General features: G+C 44.9%; 1 protein-coding gene across 2 annotated transcripts in view; it reads left to right on the top strand.

Moving 5' to 3' along the window:
* The window catches only part of VIT (vitrin), a 64,093-nt gene that overhangs the window by 35,421 nt on the left and 8,726 nt on the right, over positions 1 to 19,946 (top strand). Inside the window, exons 7-13 of one of the 2 annotated variants that reach the window (XM_059835495.1) lie at positions 2,605 to 2,685; positions 4,500 to 4,706; positions 5,364 to 5,414; positions 9,517 to 9,555; positions 9,656 to 9,712; positions 10,352 to 10,414; positions 15,094 to 15,141. In XM_059835495.1, the coding sequence (XP_059691478.1) occupies positions 2,605 to 2,685; positions 4,500 to 4,706; positions 5,364 to 5,414; positions 9,517 to 9,555; positions 9,656 to 9,712; positions 10,352 to 10,414; positions 15,094 to 15,141 (546 nt within the window). The remainder of the gene's footprint in view (positions 1 to 2,604; positions 2,686 to 4,499; positions 4,707 to 5,363; positions 5,415 to 9,516; positions 9,556 to 9,655; positions 9,713 to 10,351; positions 10,415 to 15,093; positions 15,142 to 19,946) is intronic. The other variant, XM_059835494.1, reaches the window with a different exon arrangement.

Raw genomic sequence — 19,946 nt, 5'->3', positions numbered from 1 at the left:
ATTGTATGAAAGCATTTGAAGTTTTACATGTTGGCTTTCTCCTGATGTTATTCATGTTATCTTTTGGGATATTCAGTTTTGAGAGTATAATAATAAATAATAATATACAACTTATCACACAAATGGCAATGCACTGCATCTTTAGCTAAGGATGATATGATAACGAACTACTCTGTATAACCATTTTAGTCAGTATCCTACTCTGTAAGATTCAACTCAGTTTAAACAATTTAGTTGTTTTCAGAGGTCTTTGATCAAGTCTTTCACCAGGTGGTAGTTGATATTCAAGTGTACATGAAGTGTCTCTGTCACTGAAATGACACTTGTTTGTGCCCCCTGTAACAACTGTGCAATGTTAAGACTCTTCCTTGGGGGTGTGAATGCAAACAAAATGAATGTCTCATACTACTACACACTACCGTAACACGGCTCTTTTGCTGTTTGCTGAGCCTGAGCCTTCCTGAGCTTCTCCTCTGTGACCTGTGGTATAACAAAATGTGCTGTATCTTCTCCATGAACTCAAATGCCTGTTAGTGGGTGCATCCATCCAAGGCCACACAGAGGTTACATGGAGTCCTGCTCTTCTCCTATCCATTATTGTTTGGTCCATGGAAGCAAAGTACAAAGCTCTTGCCTCGTCTTTAGGCTTTTACTTGCACAAAAGCACATTTCCATCTGAACGCTGTAGATGTTCAGATGGAATATGCATCACTCAAAGCCATGCCTTTAGTTTGCAATACTTTTGCATTTACAATCAAACACGTACAGATTGGTATATGTGTCTTGACCAGGTACGCAGAAATTACTGACCCAAATATGCACTGCTAGAAGGGAGGCAGTACCTTAGAATTTTTGCCTTTTTCTAGGAAATAATCACTAACACCATGTCTCATCATTCCCAAATGTACCCACACGTGAAGTATCAGCCCAAACATCCCACACCAGACAAGGGACAATCGCAGCCAGGGTAGAGCTCAGCAAGCTGCAAGCAACAATTTCTTCCACCAGTGCTAAAACCACATTACTTGAGAATCAGTATAGGAATGGGGAGCGTCATCAAGTCACATCCCAGACACACAAACAAACTACCAGGAGACTGTTCCTGCAGCAAACCAAAGACACAAGCGGTTTCCTTCGCTTTGTTGAATCAAACAGTGTGAATGAAAATGTTAGGATCCTAGCAACAAAGACTGCGCATTCACACAGAGAAAACCCAGGATGATCAAAGGAGAAAATAATAACTGTTACATCAAACTCAGTGCTTGAGGACACCACTGTCTTGCTTTGCCCAGACCTGTCCCACAGGTAGCAAAGAGATCTGATCGTCACAATCCATCTTCCCCGCGTCCTGCTTGGCCCCACCAGCCCTCCTTAGCCCTGTCGCCTCAGCCCAGCAATCTCAGCTGTAGTCCTCTAGAAACAGATTGTTCCTAAGACAAAAATCTCTGTAATATGGTTCTGGGGCCATCTTGTGATAGAGGATTTCCTACTTCTTTCTTAATTTTAAAAAAGCTACCTTTTTCTTCTGATTTAAATTATAGAGACCGTATTGCACACTTGGATACTTAAACCCATTATCTGTAGGAGGTAAAGGCAGTCCTTTGAGGATTACACTCACTTGCTGACAGATTAGCGAAAAATCATGCTTCACACCTGATCAGCTGTCAGAGATGCAATTTTGGTCCTTATCTCAGTGACGCCAGAGATCCATAGTGCCTGACATTTCTTTAAATGCTGCTGGTGGTTACAGTGCTTCCCAGATGCTGGGCACAGCAAGAAAAAACCTTCACAAAACTGTAACTATTCACAGCTGGTAAAAACAATCAAAAGCTGTTGTTTTAAAAAATAATACAAATTTTTAGGAAACCATTAACCCTGGAGTAATTTCTCAAATAGCTCAATGCTGCCAAAATAGCTACAGAAGAGAAAAATATGGAAGATCAAAATCCTCCAATATTCAGTCAGACATAAAAGCAGAGGCAGATTCTTTTGCAGGGTAGCAATAAATGAACTGTAATGAATGTTCCAAGTACTTTGATGACTTTGGGTCTTAGAAGAAAAAAGGACCAAAAAAATCTCCCTTTTCCTTCTAAGGCAGTCCGTGGCATTCAGGATTTGCCCCCATGATGATCTGACAATGTCAGGCAAGAAAGAACTACATCTGAACATGAATTAGTGACTGAAATATTGCATGTTAGCTGGTATTCCCCAAAGACCCTACACACACTGTGACCCCGATTCTCAGGACATTCTGCTACTCAGAGGAAAAATCAACAACATGATGCATTAATCTTCTAAGTATTGGTTTAGTAGTGGTAAAACCCACATTTATTGCTCACTTCAGAAATTCTATTGACATTGGCAGGAGCTTTTGGGCAGTAAAAATGCCTAAATTTGGCACCAAAAATATGGGGTGACTACTCTCGAGAGGCACCCAGCCATCACTTTTTCTCACTTGGTGAGAAAGCTCTCATTAGACTGACTGACATACCTAATGGCAGGTGATGGAATGCCTTCCTTTGGGGCCTTATAATCTCTAAAGAGGAGACTTAAAATTATTTTCTTCCAGAGCTGCATTTCCTAATGTGCTTAATTTTGCTTCAGAGCCTAAAAAGCCAGAGCAAGACCTAAAAGCTACGAAGAGTGCAGACACCACTAATGCACCAGAAAAAGCATCAGAACAAGGTATGGGTTGGAGATTTTGGTGCTGTTTTACAGTATCCCTCCCAGTCTAAACTGCCTGCAGATTCGTATAGGAAGAAGTTTGACACTGGTAACACATACAGCTTCACCGCCCCCATCCGACTTCCTCTCTCCCACTGAACCAACCCCAACACATGATCGCCTGCGACAGTGCTTGAAGGGCATGTGCCAATCCAGAGAAGAGAGGGCACCCTCTCAGTTTAATTTCTGCCTGCACTTTGGGTGAGTTCAGGTGCCATGAACTTCAAAAGCTTGCGTTACAGCTCTCGGCAATTTCCTGTGCAGGGCATGTGCTTCGCAAACCCTTTGAAGATACTGTGAGGGAGATGGGCACCTTGCCTGCAGGAGCATTGGGAACAGCTAGCCCTCAAGAGCCCTCCTCTTGTGTTAAAGGTTCCACCAGAAACACAGCCAACATGCACCAAGACAACATCTTTTCTCTGCTCTTATTATGCCACTTCCTTGGGTTTTCTGCTAATACTGTTAGCTCCCAGCTTCCTTGCTCCTTGCAGCCTGGGGTATAAATCCGGACGATGTGCCTGGTCCCCGCTCCAGCAGCACCAGATCGCAGGGGAAGACTCACTGTGCCCTCTGTTTTCTTTCTTTCAGGGCAGCAGCATGGAGCAGGGCACCATTCAGCCCAAAGAGAGCCATTCATACTGATTTTTTTCAGCTGAGTTGTTTTGTTTTCTTCTGAGCTCTTTTTCAGCATTATCCCATTAAAACGGTCTGAGATCTGAGTTTTTCACTGGCTAGCATTAGATGGTAATTAATCCACCAGACAGTTTCATGATGATGCTTTCCAAAAGGAGAACATCCAGCAATAAAATACAAGCTTGTGCTGTGCAGCAATGAATAGACTGCACACCATTCCTTTTCAGTGTACACACTGTGCCAGACCATCCCCAGGGCTATGGGCAGGAGGAGAGGAACAAGACTGAGGTGAACATGGAATATATTTTAAGGCAGTTTTTTGTAGCTAGTGGTGAAGGCTCTTTTTCAAGACAATGATTTGAAAGAGCTGTAAACATGTTAACAATTTCGTATCAGGATATTTAGGATGCAAATTTTGCAACTAGAATTGTCTCTGTTCTCGCAACAGATGATACATTTTACAAGTAGTAGCAACTGTAAGATGAGTCAAAGTTAGATGAAATTGGCACCTCCCAGGTGGTGCTCTCCCCAGCTCCCGGCAGCCGAAGCCCCAACACTCCCTGCTCCAGCTCTGACCCACTCCCCAATTCACCATTACCTGAAAGTTGTCTTTCTGCCAAAAGCATTTCAGTGCTGTGGTGGGCAATGCATATTTTATTCTGGCCTGTGACTCAGAATGGCCACCTTTTATTTCCATATGTCAGCTGATTTCCATTTATATGGACTTTCTAACTGCTTAAGTACACTGAGAAAAGATGATGACAAAATGAAAACTGCAACTGCAGCTTGCTGGTTCAACCACTTCATAGGTCTGAGACATCTGTCAGGTTGATAGGTGTTCCTGGCCAAAGCAGAGACAGTACAGGGGAAACACTAAGGCTACAACAGGCTGTTATCAGCACCCTCCGGAGCGTGGTTTGATACTGTGTCACACAGGCACGTGTCCTACACATCCACACAGCAACGGAGGCACTAATGGCTCCACAGATGAGGTTGTTCATAGACATCCTGAGGAGAACACCAGTGTCTGGGTTGCCTTAAACAGCGAGCGCTGTTAATGATGCTTCCATGCATGTCACACAGTCAGCTGCAGTGATTGTGTCACACATTCAGCTGCAGTGACTGTGTCAATGTTCCTACAGGGGATGCAGTCCGCAAAGAGTATCGGACATCTCCAGTGCCGACACCAGCTACACAAATGGCCACCACGACCCCAACACCAACAACCGTGATGACGGATCCTTCCACCACAACACCAAAGCCAACCACAACACCTGCAACAACCAGAACCACAACAGCTGCAGCTGCAGCCAAGACTCGAGCCGGACTGCATAGGGTCAGAGATATAGGTCAGTAGCATGGACGTTTGAATTGCTTTCATCCTGACCTACAAGCCTTCCTAAAATTTAAGGCACAAGACATGCAGATGAATATACCATGATTTAGTAAATCATGAATTCAGCAATTCAGTGCAGAAATATTAGGAGTGGATAAAGAAATTAATTCCAGCAGATGGGCTGGAGTTAGAGTTGTGGTATAGCCTTCAAGATACACACAAAATCAGTGTGTCTCACATAAACCCAAATGTGTGTAGATTCTATGAGATGAGAGTTCATCTGCAGTAAGCAGTACAACTATGGATGGTCTTTATACTGGCATATAAATTGATTCATGGGCGAGTAAGCTCTCCATCCCCAAATGCTGTCATGATTTTCAGGTATAGGAGTCAACAAATAGTTCTTTGATTCATGTGTCTGGACTGAGAGTTCAAGAAATACATCAAGACTTATTTTAGAATTAATTTTGTGATAACTTTCAATAAATGAAAGTGGCAATGTATTATTTGTAACAGCTTTTGGATTTTAAAGATTAAAACACTGTGAAGGAATTCTCATATGATTTTTGCACACCTGGTTTTCCTTAACCTTTTCTTCTCTGTTTATTCTTATTCATTAACATTGGGGTTTATGGTTCAAAAGCTGAAAATTACAATCTCTTCTTTTTAGGTTCTAGCAGTGTCCACCCAGCATATTCATCTGTGATAGCTGCAGCCTCAAGTAAGTAAGGTGAAGAAGAATGTGCCACAAGGCATACAGTACAGTGTATTTTAAGGCAGCAATGACTCAATAACCTTGCAAGCCTCAGCAAACTCAATAACTGCATCCAAATCTGGATTTAAACTGAAAAACAGACGCTTGGCCTGAATGTCAGAGATGCTGATCACCCACAGCTCTGGGGTGATCTAGTGAATACCTGTGCATTTCAGCCTTGACAAATGCTGGGTTTTGCAACACTTGAGACAAAGCTTGTGCTGTTTGAATCGTGTTTTCCTATTGCTTCCTTCTGTCTTACTCTCTCAAAGGGAGACGTGATTTAGTTGTAAGATACATGATGCAGAGGGCTGCATAGCCATCTAAAATTAGGGCCGAGAGATCTGAAATGCCAACTTACGTTAAACCAACGCTCTTTTGAAAACCTCAGGCTGTGGTTCTGAGTCTGGCATAAATGTGATGTTATTCCTGGCATGCCACTTGTGTTATTGACAGCAGAGTGACGGCTGCTCAGAGCTTTGCATCTCGATCCAGAAGCCTGCTCCCATTCCAACCCACAGTCTGCAATACAAGTATTTAGAGGTGTTTTCCCAAACAATGTGCAATTACTCAGCTGTGCAGTCAAGTAAAGGAGAATATTTTCAACTGTTTGCAAGTTTCTGAGCATGAGGACATGATTGTTTTTGAGTGAAAAGGGAGCTGGGCCATCATTAGGTGTTATGCTCTGTGGCTATTCCTGAGTGCCTTGAGCTCAGCTTTGCTCTCACATATGTAACTGTGGCTGTCGCTGCTGCCAAGTAATTCAGAGCCAAGCACATGGCAGGGCAGGTATCTTTTGGGCAATTCACGTCTTGAGGGAAAGCATCTTTAAATCAAATTTAGCTGCAAGCCCAGAATAAGGGCAGGGGCTGGAAGGGTTAATCTTACCAAGTCAAATGTGCAGGTATGTTTATGGCGGGATTTACAGAAGTGCCAGCACAATTCAAAGAGGTTTAAATTCAGTCAGAGGCTGCATCAGTTGGTACCTAATGTGCCTGTAAACCTGGTCCTGCTTGTTGCTCTCTTTTCTGTTTCCTATTCCCGCAGGCTGAGCACAGAAGAGGCCATTATCGTCTTTACTAGCAATTAGGAAACCCTGTTTGAGGTTCCCCAGTCAGTGAGAGATGCATGTTGAGGGTAATGTTCTGGCAACATTGGAATCAGTGGGAAGGTTGTATTTGTCTTTAATAAGACCAAACCTTTAGTCAAAAAATGAAAAAACAAAAATAAAAAAGCACTCACTTTTTCAAGTCTTTCAATAGTCACTTCATTGCAACTTGGATCCATCTTTCTTCACAATACTGAAGTTCTAAACATAAATTAACTCCCAAAAGATTAAAGTGATCAGACTTAGGGATAGGTTATTGTGAGCTGGAAGAGTGGTGGAGACCTACTTCTGATTTCACAGACTTCATTTCTAGGACCATGTCTAGCATGTCTGTACTCGGTATCTGGCTTCCTGAATTCTCCTGATCTCTTCTTGATTCTAAAAGAGAAGAACTGGCTAACAAAAAATACAGAAAGTACAAAACCAGCTTTGAAACGATGACCATACACAAAGCACTTTATCAGTTTTCCCTGTCTGAGGAGCCTTTAGGACTCACTCCGATTATTCAGGCCAGAGTTTCTGATGATGCCATTGGCCTTAACCAGAGTTTGGCTTGACAGGACAGAATCAAATGTTCTCCTGCCCGTCTTTGCTCACAGGGACTCGCAAATCTACCTCTCACAGGGCATTGGTAGTTTGCCTGCAAAAGACACCTCAAAAATAAATAGCCTTGAAATAGAGCACAGCCAGAAGGAGCACAGCTATGGCTGCTGTTAGTTCTGGCATTTCCATTTCCAGCCACTGGCACCGGCAAAAGTTCACAGGAGCAAAAGAAAAGCAGGACTTGCCACTTAGAGCATTAGAGCAGGGGCAAAACTCCTCTGTCCTAGCTCTTGCTGTTCTTTCCCCTTTATCTTCTGTTTGTCAAAGATACAGAAACAGGAAAAATATCTGACACTCTGCTCCATCGCAGGACCCCTGCTTTAAAGACTTGATGTGGCAAAACTGGTAAATGAAAAACCACTGATGCGACTAGCATGACATTTGACAGTTTATTCCTATCTGCCCTACTAGCGAGTACAGCACTTCACCAGTGCAGTATATGGTAAAGGACAGTCCTGAGGGGGAAGCAGCAATGGCAGCAGGCTTTGAAAGTGGATGCAAACTCTCTTCTGCTCTGGGCACAACTTTAACTTCAGCCACGCTCTGGTACAATGACGGCTTCTGCCTCTTTCCAACAGCAGTTAGCCAAGCATGCTTCCAAGGGCTACAAACCCACTTGCCCTCTCCCATCGCAGCTCTTCAAGCAGTCCTTTTTTGCACAGCTGCTTGGACCCTAGATGAGGATTGGGAATAAATCCAGTGCTCCTGTGAACACTGCAATCATAAGCCACGTCGTGATCCTCAGCGCCAGGCTGAGCTGGCAACCAAGCAGCAGGCAGCGAGTGCCTGGGCATCCAGCCACCACCACCACCACCCCTCCACCACCACTGCGTTTGGCCCAGGCAGTGAAGGCATGGCAGAAACCAGTGTACTGGGGGATGGTGGTAACACGCCTTTGGAGCGTACAGCAAGAAGGAACAGCCCTGAGGCCCAGCACAGTCAAAAGGAGCATAGAGAGATATCCAGGTTGCTAACATGCGTGTGGAGGTTAGGGTTAGTTCATTGAAAAAAGTGGCATAAAATACTTCTGATACTGAGCTAATCTCTCTCATTTGGGCTCAGTTGTGGCAAACCCAAAACCAGGCAAGCTCTCAGGCTCATAGTTAATTTTCTTCCACCTCTTTGGCATGTACCGATCTCCCACGTGGAAAGCATGCCCAGCACAACCCCACACAACACTGCTGCACAGGTAGACTTTTTCCTCCGCAGCCTGAAACTCAGCCTGACCTAGCTGTGATCCATCTGGAGACAGAGCTACAAGCTTACAAAGTTTAAAAGCCTTGCCAGTTTTGGCAGATGAGCCTGTTATTTCCTTAAACAGGATCTCTTTCGCTTCTGGAGTTTACAAGGTCTCTCAGGACAGCTCCTAGAAATCCCATCAAAGACCTCCCAGGTTCAAGTTTGGGCCAAATGCAAGCTATTTGCTGTCACCTAATCTTGCAATATCAAGTTCACAAGGAGCAGCAATTCCTGTTTTCTGAGACAACCATTCAAAATGGTCTCGTTTATCATATCTTATTGATGAAAATATCCCAGGGGCCCCTGTCCAGTGTTCACAGGAGTCAGCTAGAACATCCCCACTGATTTTGCTAGGCGTCAGAATTAATCTTTCTGGGAAAACTAATGAATAAAGGCTTGTTAAAGGATAGGTTTGTTAACAAGCTTCTTAAGAATAATTAATAAAATGAAAGGCATGATTAAAGATGTGGTTTTCATCTGCAAATGCTTTGAGCTTTTAGTATTTTTGAACAATGTGAATTAAATAACCCAATCACCTTAAAGAAAAAACTTCCGTGTAGACAGTGGTGAAGACATTTCAGATACATGAATTCTCCCACATTATTTTTGTCATTGTCTCATTATTTATAGTCTGCCGGCTTGCTTGTGTCCAATCACTCTCTGCAGAAAGGGTAGTATCTGGTCTGCAGGGTTGTTTTGGGTTTGGGGCTTTTCTTAACCTTCCTTACACAACCAGCACAATTGGATGGTACCAAAATAGAAATAAACATAGATAACCAGTGTGAGCGAGAGAAGGAAATTATAAGGGAAAGCAAATCACAGCAGTAACTACAAACCTTTGAAATGCAGACCAGAGACCTGTACAAATAATATTCATAACAGAAGGGAATGTTAACTAGGCTAATGTACATGACAGAGAGAGCAAGGCAATCCTTTTTTTAAGCTGGCTCAAAATATACAGAATTAACATCTGAGAAAGTATATTAATGAAAACTCTTTATATATGAACCATTAACTCTGACAGCTATAAAATAAGACTCAGTGAAAAAAACTCAGGTAGCAGCAGTCCTGAATCGAACATGGTATAAATCACACTTTTCCATTTTGATGTCTACTTAGGACAGGTTCAGGCTGCACAAGGAAGAGGACAGAATACAGGTATGTCTTAAATTTATAATAACTAGTAATTTGTATTGCTAGAATACTAGAAAACCTTGTGTTTAAGTTACATGTACTAACCAATATAATATTTTCAAAGCATTCAGGGGCACTTCCACCTCTGCAAGTAACAGGAATATTTTACAACCCAGTACAGGTAAAGGCATTACAATCCCTTCTCTAATTCCTCCCCGTAGCTAGTTCCACCACTCACGTCTACTAAGTCATGCAGTAATGTACTGTTTTTCACTCCTAACCATGTTCACAGCAGGATGCAGTGAGAGCAGATATCTCACTGGTTATCGCGTGACAATAACGTAACTTTCAGGGAAAAAAAGAAATGGAAATAATTAAAATTAGAATTGTTCTCAAAATAGTATTCTAAAACCATTTTTAAAGGTCTTTTACAACATTTGCTGTTGCAAAATGAGAAGGGAACTTTCTGTGTATGTTTGGGGGATGAAGGCCTGACCATAAGAGGAGATGTGTGCTTTCAGTTTCCAGGCCCTGAGCACTATCAACATCTCAGGACCCACTACCACTTTTTCCAGTGCACAGGTGTATAGCTACACTGCACAGCACCTACTAACATTTAAACTCTTTTCTTCCGCTTCGGCCAACCTCTTTCAGCTTTTAAATTCCCTTTTTTTAAACCCATAGTTTCCATCTTCCTTTTCCATTTGATTTGAAAACATGTGCAGAAAGACAGTTCGGGGCCATTGCATCCCTTGCGATTGTGCTTCTCTCTCCTCATGAGCTGGCGTCTAACCTCTCGCCTCTTTGTCGGATCATGCAGATATTCAGCGCCAAGAGCCTATTGCCGCCTTCTGGAGGGCCGCCGGCTCTCCAGCCCACCTGGGTGAGCAAGATTGCTAGCAGCAGATTTTCTGCCCTCTTTCATAGTTTTAGCAACCCAAAATTAGCCCTCAAGCAGTACCGCAGATCGTTTTCATGTGTCCTGGATGAGGACCAGGGCAAGCCTCACGCACTGAATGCCAACTAGCAGCTTCCTGAATGCAAAAGGCAAAGGACAGCTCGGTCACTGGTGAGCTGTTGTTTCAGGCCGTGGGAATCAACATCTACTGCAGCTTTTGCAATTTTCCTTATTTGTTAGTCAAAACAAGGAACAAAAAAGCAGCTCTGTGCAGGCTATCAATCAGGTCTGCAGAGCTGTATCTTCTGTTCCTGTTGTTTCCAGGATCCTTCAGGCTGATTGCAACCGTAGAGGTTGTCTTTAATACTGAGTGTAGAAACATCACCTGTACCTTCTTTCCTCCCTGGCTGTGCAATTCACCATCCTTCACCAGCAAGCAGCCCCATCAGCAGGCGCTCTGCAAGGCCACTGACAACTTCCCAGGACTCCAGAGTGCTCGGTGCTCATACAAACACTAACCCTCCCTCAACAGGACAGCAAAGTTTCTCAGAGACAGGTTTTGCTTGGGAGCAGCCAGAGTGGGGTGAGGGATGGGAGGCGGGGTGACAGGAAGGCAGGCAGGGCTGCCCCTCGCTGACAAGGGCTGCAGACCCACAGACCCCAACACGAAGAGCAGAGTGGGTCCAGTGGGTCTCGGGGCTAGCCAACAGCCCAGGCTGCCAGGCAAGTCCTCAGCAATGAGGCAGGTCTGACCAACTGAGGCAGGACACCAGACCAGCAAGGCAAGGTCAGGATGAGGATAGCAAGGTACAAGACTAGGCACAGATGCAAGGAGCAAAGCCAAGGGTATGCGCTTACGTGCTGTCCCCAGGCAGCACGGGTGGAGGCCCCCACAGATGCTTCCCACAGCCCTTTCTCACACACAGCCCTTGCTCACTGTTGCACCCAAGCGTGGGCCAGGGTGACAGAGCTGTGCTGCGATGGAGCTGATCTGGAGCACAGGCAGCCAAACCCGCTGGGGAGGGAGAGGCTGCAGAGCCTGACGGTGCCCCCAGGGCCCTGAGGGCTTTGGTGAGAGCTGGGAAGCACGGGAGGAGTATTGCAAGAGGAGAAAGCAAAGTGGTCGTTGATGTCGAGGTTAGAAGATGTTATTATGCAGTAGGACTTTCTGGATAATACGGGCCAAGTAAGTTTACCCAGCAGTCTCCCCATCAAAATGACAATTTGTAGTTGACCTAGTTGCAGCATATTTAAAATGGATACACTTCTCCTCCTAAGATTTACCTTGTTCCCTCACTTTTATACCTCTCCTCCTTGTTTCAGTCTCCTCTTCCATCTGGTTTCCATCTGTGTTTGTCTTTCTCATATCTTTTTGGCCATTTCTTTTTTTTCTTTTTTTTTTTCTAATCTCACTGGTTTTGTGCTCCCCCGATTCCCTTTGCCCTGTCAAAATTCAGTGCCCACCTTTAGAGGGGAGACAGGAGGGCAATATTTGCCTGTGCAGAACAGCAGAGCAAACATATTGCCTGTAAACATGCCAGTCATGGCAAAGCACTAATTACATGACACCACATATAGGACAGGGGTAACCTGTGGTGACAGACCTGCCTTCTTGGCAGGACTGAAATGGGAAGAGCCCTACCTAACATCTGGACCAAAGGATATGCTGGCTAATCCTCAGGCTAGACAAATCTTTGCCAGAGAAGCAGGGAAACACAGTGCTGAGTCTTGTTTAAATCAAAGTCAGAGCTTGACCCCACCTAATAGCTTAAGGCACCTTAAAGTCCCTCCAAAGGTGATTACGAAGCACAAATTTTCCATCATGAATTATTCTGTTTTCTCCATCACAGAACAAGAAGGGAAAAACCCACAAACACATACTTGCTATATTCCGAGTGAGTCCTGATCTTTTTTTTAGCCCAGGTTTTAGTAGCTCGGATGTGTTGCTTCCAAGCAGACGATTTTTCTAACGATCAAAGGGAAATTCCTGAACAACTCCTTGCTTTCTTGGAAAGGAGAGTTGTTTTTCTTGATCCTACCAAGTGTGCGCACCCTGCTCTGCAAACAACAGCGATTAGTTCTGCGGGTTTGGCCAGGCTGTCGAGGAACTTCCTCTCATCGGCTCAGGTTAGCAAAAGGGTGTGCTGGGAAAACATCCACCCCAACATACCGTTTGCCTGTGCAGCTTCTTGCTGTACCTTCTTCAGAAGGTCTCAACTCTTCCAAGCTCTTAACAATGCACATTAACTGTCTTGAAATCCTGTACTCACTTAGCACATAATTTTTTTCAAGACAATTATACCAAAGTGTTGTGGTGGTGGTGTCTTTTTTTTTTTTTTTAAGACAACCCTTGATTTTTATGGGCATCATCAAGTGAAAAAAAAAAAAAAAGCCCTAGCTACTTGTAAGAATAATAATTTCCATTTCAGATATGCATTTCATTGAAAGCTTTCTTTGTTATGTGTCTAGGACTACATGCAAGAAATAGAGCTTTTGCCTGGATTTACAGGTCACTTGGAAAGTTGTATATTCTGCATATTTGCAGTCAGCTACCCAAAACCCTTGGCACTTATCTAGTGCTTTTCTTCATTAAGAAGGAAACAACAGGGGCTTTCTCACCACAGAAAGTTTTAAAAGAGTGTGAGCCATGAGAAGACTGTTTGAAGAAGCAATAGACAGCTCTCACCTATAGGGGTTTGGATGGACTAGAGCACCTGCGGTCATCTGAGTTGAAGTGGTTCTTGAGAAGAGTGAATCTAGACAAACGTCAGCATTGCTCCAACGCACAAAAAGCAGTCTTTTCCTGGAGTTACCAAAAAGCATCTGCCTGTCTTTTTTGAGCTTAAACAGTCAGAGAAGTTAGAGGAGGCTGCGCTGCAGCCACTGAGGATAGTCCCTGGCAATGAGCTGGCAACAGACGCAGACCTGTGATAAGTGGGACAGGCGCATTCCCCTGCTTGTGTCCTTCAGCTCGCATCCCTGCTTACGAAGAAGAGCTGGCAGATCTTTGCACAGCTCCTTGGCTGGTTTCATGTGCAGTGCAGTTCCTACTGCTTTAAGCACCTTTTCCTCCTGCAACTCACAGAGCAACATACTTGTACAGAAGACTCAAGAAGTGAGGGGTCTTCTTCATGATTTTCTCTTTGGCTGTTTTTCTCAGCTGGTCAGGCTGAAAAGTAGCTTCATATGAATCTTTTCTTTTTGCAGTCACTGGACACTTCTCTGCCCTAGGAGGGTGAAGCACATCTTTTGAGATTATCTACTCACAAGCTGGTTTCACTGAAATCGGTTGTTGTTCTTAGTGACAGCATTCAGAAGACACGTTGGCCACTCTGATAACAAACGAGCACCAGCTCTTCTCTATGGAGAGGGTCCTCCTGCTCTGCAACCAGCACCCCTAGCTCCAGTCACTGCTGTTTCCTCATGAGTCTGCTGAGACATGTACAAAATTCTGGCAAATGACCCTGCCCAGGTGGATGATAAACCAGGAATATTCCTCCTGTCTTTCCTCCTGTTTCCTTCCCCATTACCCAAGCCTGCCCTTCCTTCACCCTACTTCTCCTCCTAAGCAAAATGACAGCAAAACTTGTGTATCATGACTGAATTCTCAGCCTTTCACTTCCCTCAGTTTTTAGATTCTTCATAGGGTATCTAAGCAGTGCTCAGGGTAACGAGGGAAAGGGGTCTGGGAAAATCGTCTTAGCAATGAAACATGATGGGGTTCCTCCTACCCTAAGGGAAACCACACATTTTATTCAGACCTCTGTTTCATGCAACCAGTCACCCTCCCAAAGAGAAGCTGATAGCTCCTCTCTGGGATGGCAACCTAAGGGCAAGGTCAGTGCTCCCACTAGGCTGGAGGACACTGGCAAGCCCATGACTTTTTCCAAACCTACATTGTGGTTCACCCACTGCCTCTAGTCAAGAGCACACCAGCTGCCAGTCTGGATAGGGAAACTCAGGCATGGGAGACAGTATGGATTCAATGGGGCTGAGATACATGTCTTTGTAAACCACTTTGAACAAACCTGGAGATGGACTGTCAGGGGCCAAGGATCTCACCAGTGTTCCTTGGTATTGTTCTTGTCCTAGTTGGCTGCAAGGGCTTTCATCTGGCTGTAACCCAGATCAAAACATCACTTTTTGGGAAAGCTTTTCAGCAGGCTCCAAAGAACAAAGACACTTTGGGGTTTATTTATGAAAGCAGCAATTTTGATGAAGTTTTCCATGCCTGATAGGCTGCAAGCAAATTGTAGACAACTTCTTTGTGTTTGGATGGGTTGAGAGGATAAAAAAAATCCATAGATGAGATGTACTTGCAGATTTTCATCGGAAAACAACCTAAGCCAAGCAAAAGTATACTGAAGTCTGTATACTTGCCTCAGTATCAATGCAATTTAGAGGAACAAGATCAAAACAGATCTAAAGAGGCATATTTAAAATCATAAAGAAGATTAGTGCTCTGGAGGCAATGATATGAGGCTCCTAAATATGGCTTGAAATGTGTGCATAAAGGTATCCAGGTTTACTGATTTCCTTAGGTCCTATTTGTTAATAATAATTCACTGTATGAATTGACCTTTCTAAATTGAGTCAGAGCTTTGTAATCTCTAGCAATCCCATTATTTTCAGTAATAATTTTTCTTCTCTTTCATGTGTGAAAGCAATGGAAACAGACTCATGGAAACCCGGATTAAGCCTTTTTGACACAGGTAAATATTTAAAGCATCCAGTAACTAGTCTGGGAATAATTCATTCCATTACACATGGGGAAAGCTAACTATTCATCAGGCCCATGACACTGTGATAATAATCTCATTTTAAGGACTAATTACGGTATTTAAAATTATAAACTAGGTATGTACTTTACATCTTAGTAGATAAAATTATTCTGTGCTTGCATCAGTCTTGAATTCCTGCCCAAAGCAGGAGCAGAACAGATGAGCTCCGGAAAGAGTTGGCAGCTACACTGCAGGAAAGGGGTTCTAGCTACTGAAATCCATTTGTAAATAAGAAGATATTTTTGGGAATGCCACAGTTGGGATAGCAGTCTAGAGTTTCAATCAGTGAAGAAGATGACAGATTATTCTGATGTCAATGTACTTAGGAAAGACATTCAGATAAGAAAAGGAGGGTTTAAGCTAAGTGTAAAGAATAATGAGCAGCACTGAAATTTTCTGACATTTTAGCCTTAAAAACTGACAATATGGAGATGACAACATTTTTATAATTTCTGGTGAGAGAGGGAAAAAAAAAAAACCCTACATTTTTAGCAGGCTCAAGTAGCAACAAGACCAAGACTTGCACAACCCTTAATCAGGAGCAGTTACCAACTGCAGATTCTACATGTTCAATATTTAAGGGATCCCTTTCCTCGGGAACATTTAAAGCAGACTACACAAACTACAGGCCAATTCATTACAGGCTACTCTCTCTTACGAGGGGCTAGACCATCCAATATAAGATGTCTTTTCCATCACCAGTTTTGTTGCTGAAGAGGGCTGTGCTGGTTGCCCTTGTAAAGACCGTTCCCTTGAACACTCTGCTTGCTTCAAAGCTGAGGCATGACTAATCCTTGCACTGGCTGATGGTGGTGATGAGCAGCATAGCCCATATGCATTAGCTTGCAAAGCCAGTGTCAGCAGTCACCGTCAAAATTTGCATCATCCCAAACATGAACGGATCTCCCTTCTCCAGCAGCAGTCTGAGTTGGGGAGAGGAAGCATTTCTATCTGCTGTAGCTTAAGCCTTCGGTGTGCTTATTTTGAAAAAGCTACAGCACTAGGGCCAGGGGTGCAGAGGGGTATTTTGAGGCAGAAAATGACAGATTGCATTAAGTGCAATGAGAGGCTGGGCATGGGGGAAGGGATGTTGTATTAATAGTTTCTCAGCAACTGAAGTGCCTGCATAGACTAATGTGATAAAGTCTGATGAATTCAGATTGTCACTTCAAAGGAATGGTTTCTAGCATGGATGTAGTCACTGCTGTCTTACTTAAATGAATAGGAAGTTTAATCAGCATGGACAGCTGTGACAATCAGTGAAGGGAACTTTAATTAGCATGGAGTAGACTGCCCATGCAGTGAGTTGAAATTCCCATGGCAATAACAACATTAAATTGGACTGGCAGAACAGGGAGGCCCATAGAGACTGACTGCCTCCCCAATTAGTTGGGGAAGATTATTTGGTGGGTGACCTTATTGTTACACTAAGCACAGATCAGCCAGCTGACCCACAACCTTCAAGAACTGGTAATTGCACTGGCAAATAAAAATGAAAAGTGCTGCATCTCCTTCGCCTGGATTTTCCATACCAACAAAGCTAATGTCAGCTGTATGCATGGGTAAGGAATATGGATTGTATTGGATGCAGATAAATGCATGAGGCAGATAACTATGAATTAGCTTTCCTGTACAACTTAATCACTAAAATGAATGGCACATGTTAATATCTAATTTCACTATGGTGTTAAATCCACCTACTTTTTGTTCTGCAAATAAGGCAAGCTGGGGGAACTGCACACATGGGATACCAAGCTGGCACATGTGAGGTATGTGGTGTGCAGGCTGCAGGATGGTCCATTACTGAAGAACTGTTATGTGCCCATGTAATTAAAGCCTGTACTGGAACATACACAGTCAGGAGGGCAAGCTGCTCACTGTTTCAGGTTTTAAAGAAAAAAACCACAATCATTCTCATCCATGTCATTGACAAAGAGAGGCTATGTATGGGTCCAAGTCATTGCTTCCTTTGACTCTCTCTCAAGCCTGTAACTTCTGCATCAGATAAACCCACCATAAGCCAGCACTGCCAGCAAAAAGAGCTGTCTTGCCTCCCAGCCACCCTCTGCCCAGGCACCTGCATGGCTAGAGGGTGAGATGCATCAGGGAGCTGGTCCAGCCCATCATTTTTCTTTCTTCTCAGTTTAATTCCTTTCGTGCCCCCTTCTCCTTGCGTCCCGCTGACACCGGGCAGGCACGCAGGCTGATAGCAGGGCAGGAACAGGCGGGAGGGTGCCTGGCGAGAGGAGGGCTCTGCCTTTGGGCAGCGGGGCTGGTTTGCACCACCTGGAAGTGTCCATGGGACTGTGCCTGCAGGCATTTACACAGGGGCAAAGCAAGGGCAAAGAGGGGGCATTGCCAAATCATACCGGTGAGCTTTTCCTCTCCCGGGTTTGGGAGGCTGTGGCTGCTGGTGGAGCAGCAGGGTCACCAGGCACGAGTGCACAGCCCAGCCTCAGCCTGCAAGAAACACTTGGGCCCGTGGCCACTTCCTTCAAAGTGCTCTCCCGCAGCTCCTGCTCCTTTGCTTTACTTTGCCTGGCTGCTGAACTGCCCTCCTTCACGTTTATCCAAGGAGCAGCCAGAGACACACACCAGCCTAAGCCCAAAATTCTCTCTCCTCCCCTAACCCTGTCCTGTCTCCCCTCCCTGCACTGCTGCTGCTTGCACCTCATGTCACCGGTGCCTCCTCAGGCCACACTCGTGCCTCTCCGTGCCTGCAGCTGGGGGGTTTGCTCCCATCAAGTATTTTCAGTTAAAATACTGCTCAGTCACCCACTCCCCTCAATGTCTGACATGGCAGAGGGTTTCTCTCTCGGGAGCAGCAGCTGCACCTGTACAGGATTTGCCTCGTGCCCTTCATCAGGCCAAAGGCAGATTTGGTCCCTGGCAGCAAGACTCTTAGGCCTGAGGCAGGTCAGAAATGTTTGCTGCGGCAGATGTCACTGGACAGGGCTGTTTTGCATCACCCCTGTTCCAAAAATGTCACTCTTCCTCAGTCAGGAGCCAGTGCCCAGCCTCAGGCAGTGCTGCCCAGCACCACCACTCTGCCTCCCCCGTTGATGTTTCCCCCATCCAAATGGGCAAGCGCACACCACCAGGAGCCCTCTGCCCTGTTTCTCGCCTAGGAGCTTGTCCCAGGTGTGCAGAGGAGTGGCAGGACAAGAGGCACAAGCCAGCTACATGCTGGACAACAGCTCCTGCCGGGAGGGACAAAGACAGCGGGAGCCTGGCTCGCCAGCCCGCCTTTGAACGGGGCCAGCCTGCTCTGGCAGGAGAGGACTGGCTCCACTAACCGTGGGGGTGAGGCATTTCTGGCACAAAAGCCAATGTTGGGATGGGTGGAGAGCCCCTATGCCCTTTCGAGAAAGTATCTCCTCCAAAGGTTGGGTAGGAGCGCAGGGAGGCTGCGCGCGGGGGCTGCAGGCACTGCAGGGCACCACGTGTGCAGTGACAAAAAGCGACACCAGCCCTGGGGCTGCCCTAACCCGGCCAGTCATAACCCATGAAATTCTCAAACAAAACACACAAAGAAATCACTAGCTCTTGCCATAAACAAAGTAGGGCTAATCTTTGTGCCCTTTACCTATTTCATTCATACACAACCACGTGGGCTCCTGTACAAGGCCGAGCCCAGTGCTCCAGCTAGCTTAGCGTCCTGTCTCTAGAGAGAGGCAACAGCAGATGCCTGGGGACAGCAAAGCGGAGGCAAACCACGCAGTGCTGCTGTTGGCAGGTCAGTTTAGCCCCTGCAGTAGAAACCTTCTTCACTGGCAGCTGAATTTAAAAAAAAGAAGAGAAAGCAACCTTTCTGTCCTGTAAGGGTGCTACAGTGTGCTATAGCCTCCCGGTGGGGCATCAGGCATCAGGTCAGCTTTACATGAGGAACTGCATACTCAGACTTAATACAAACTTGGCCCCTGACCCAAAACTAGGTGCAGCTTTCAGCATCCAGATGGAAGGACTCAAAGTAGTTGTATTTGCCCCTTATGAAGGGTGGATCATTAGGCCTAACTGGAATGGAAATAGGAATGGTGATGGAGGGAGCTGGAGATGGTATTTCCTGCTATTTTCTTGGCTGGTTTTGGCATTATTATCTCTTGGTTATTAGTATCTAGAGCAATAAGCTTAGGCGGTGCATGTGCTCAGAGCTGTTACACCTCCCATCATATTTAGGTGGTGAACTTTGCTGATGTCCCTTTGCTGCCTGCTCTCCTTACATACACTGATGCTTTCATGCTTGGCTTGCTCGTGGCTGGCTGCAGTGGAGAGACAAACTCTGTGGCACCTAGTAATTTCTCATATTTTTTCTATATTAAGCTCACACTTTCTAAAGTTACCTTTTTACTCTCTCTCTGAAGTCCGTAGTCTTTCCTTGACTTATTTGGTGATGAAGATTTAAGGAAGTTTTCCTCCTCCTTTTTGTATAAAAATTAATGTGCAGTTTACAAAAATAATAAGATTCTGCTGTTCTTTTGACTAACTGCTTCCTTGGTGAGCATTCGGTTTGGCGCTTGTCTGATCATTGCTGTCTCTTCTGAGGATTATCCCAGCTAAATCCCCTTAATCTTGTCATACTGTAGAGAAAAGAAACAGCTCTTTGCCCTTGCTCGGGAGGGAGATGCTGTACTGTAGATGACTCTCACCAGACATTCAAGTCATGAGTGAAGTTCAGCATTTTCAAAACTTCTGACGCCAGCATGACGATGATCTGTGAGTCAGTGCATCTCACAAGG

The sequence above is a fragment of the Gavia stellata genome, chromosome 2, assembly GCF_030936135.1.
Source record: "Gavia stellata isolate bGavSte3 chromosome 2, bGavSte3.hap2, whole genome shotgun sequence".
NCBI lineage: Eukaryota > Metazoa > Chordata > Aves > Gaviiformes > Gaviidae > Gavia > Gavia stellata.
Note: the sequence above shows the minus strand (reverse complement) of the source record. Positions and strands in the feature narration are given on the sequence as shown.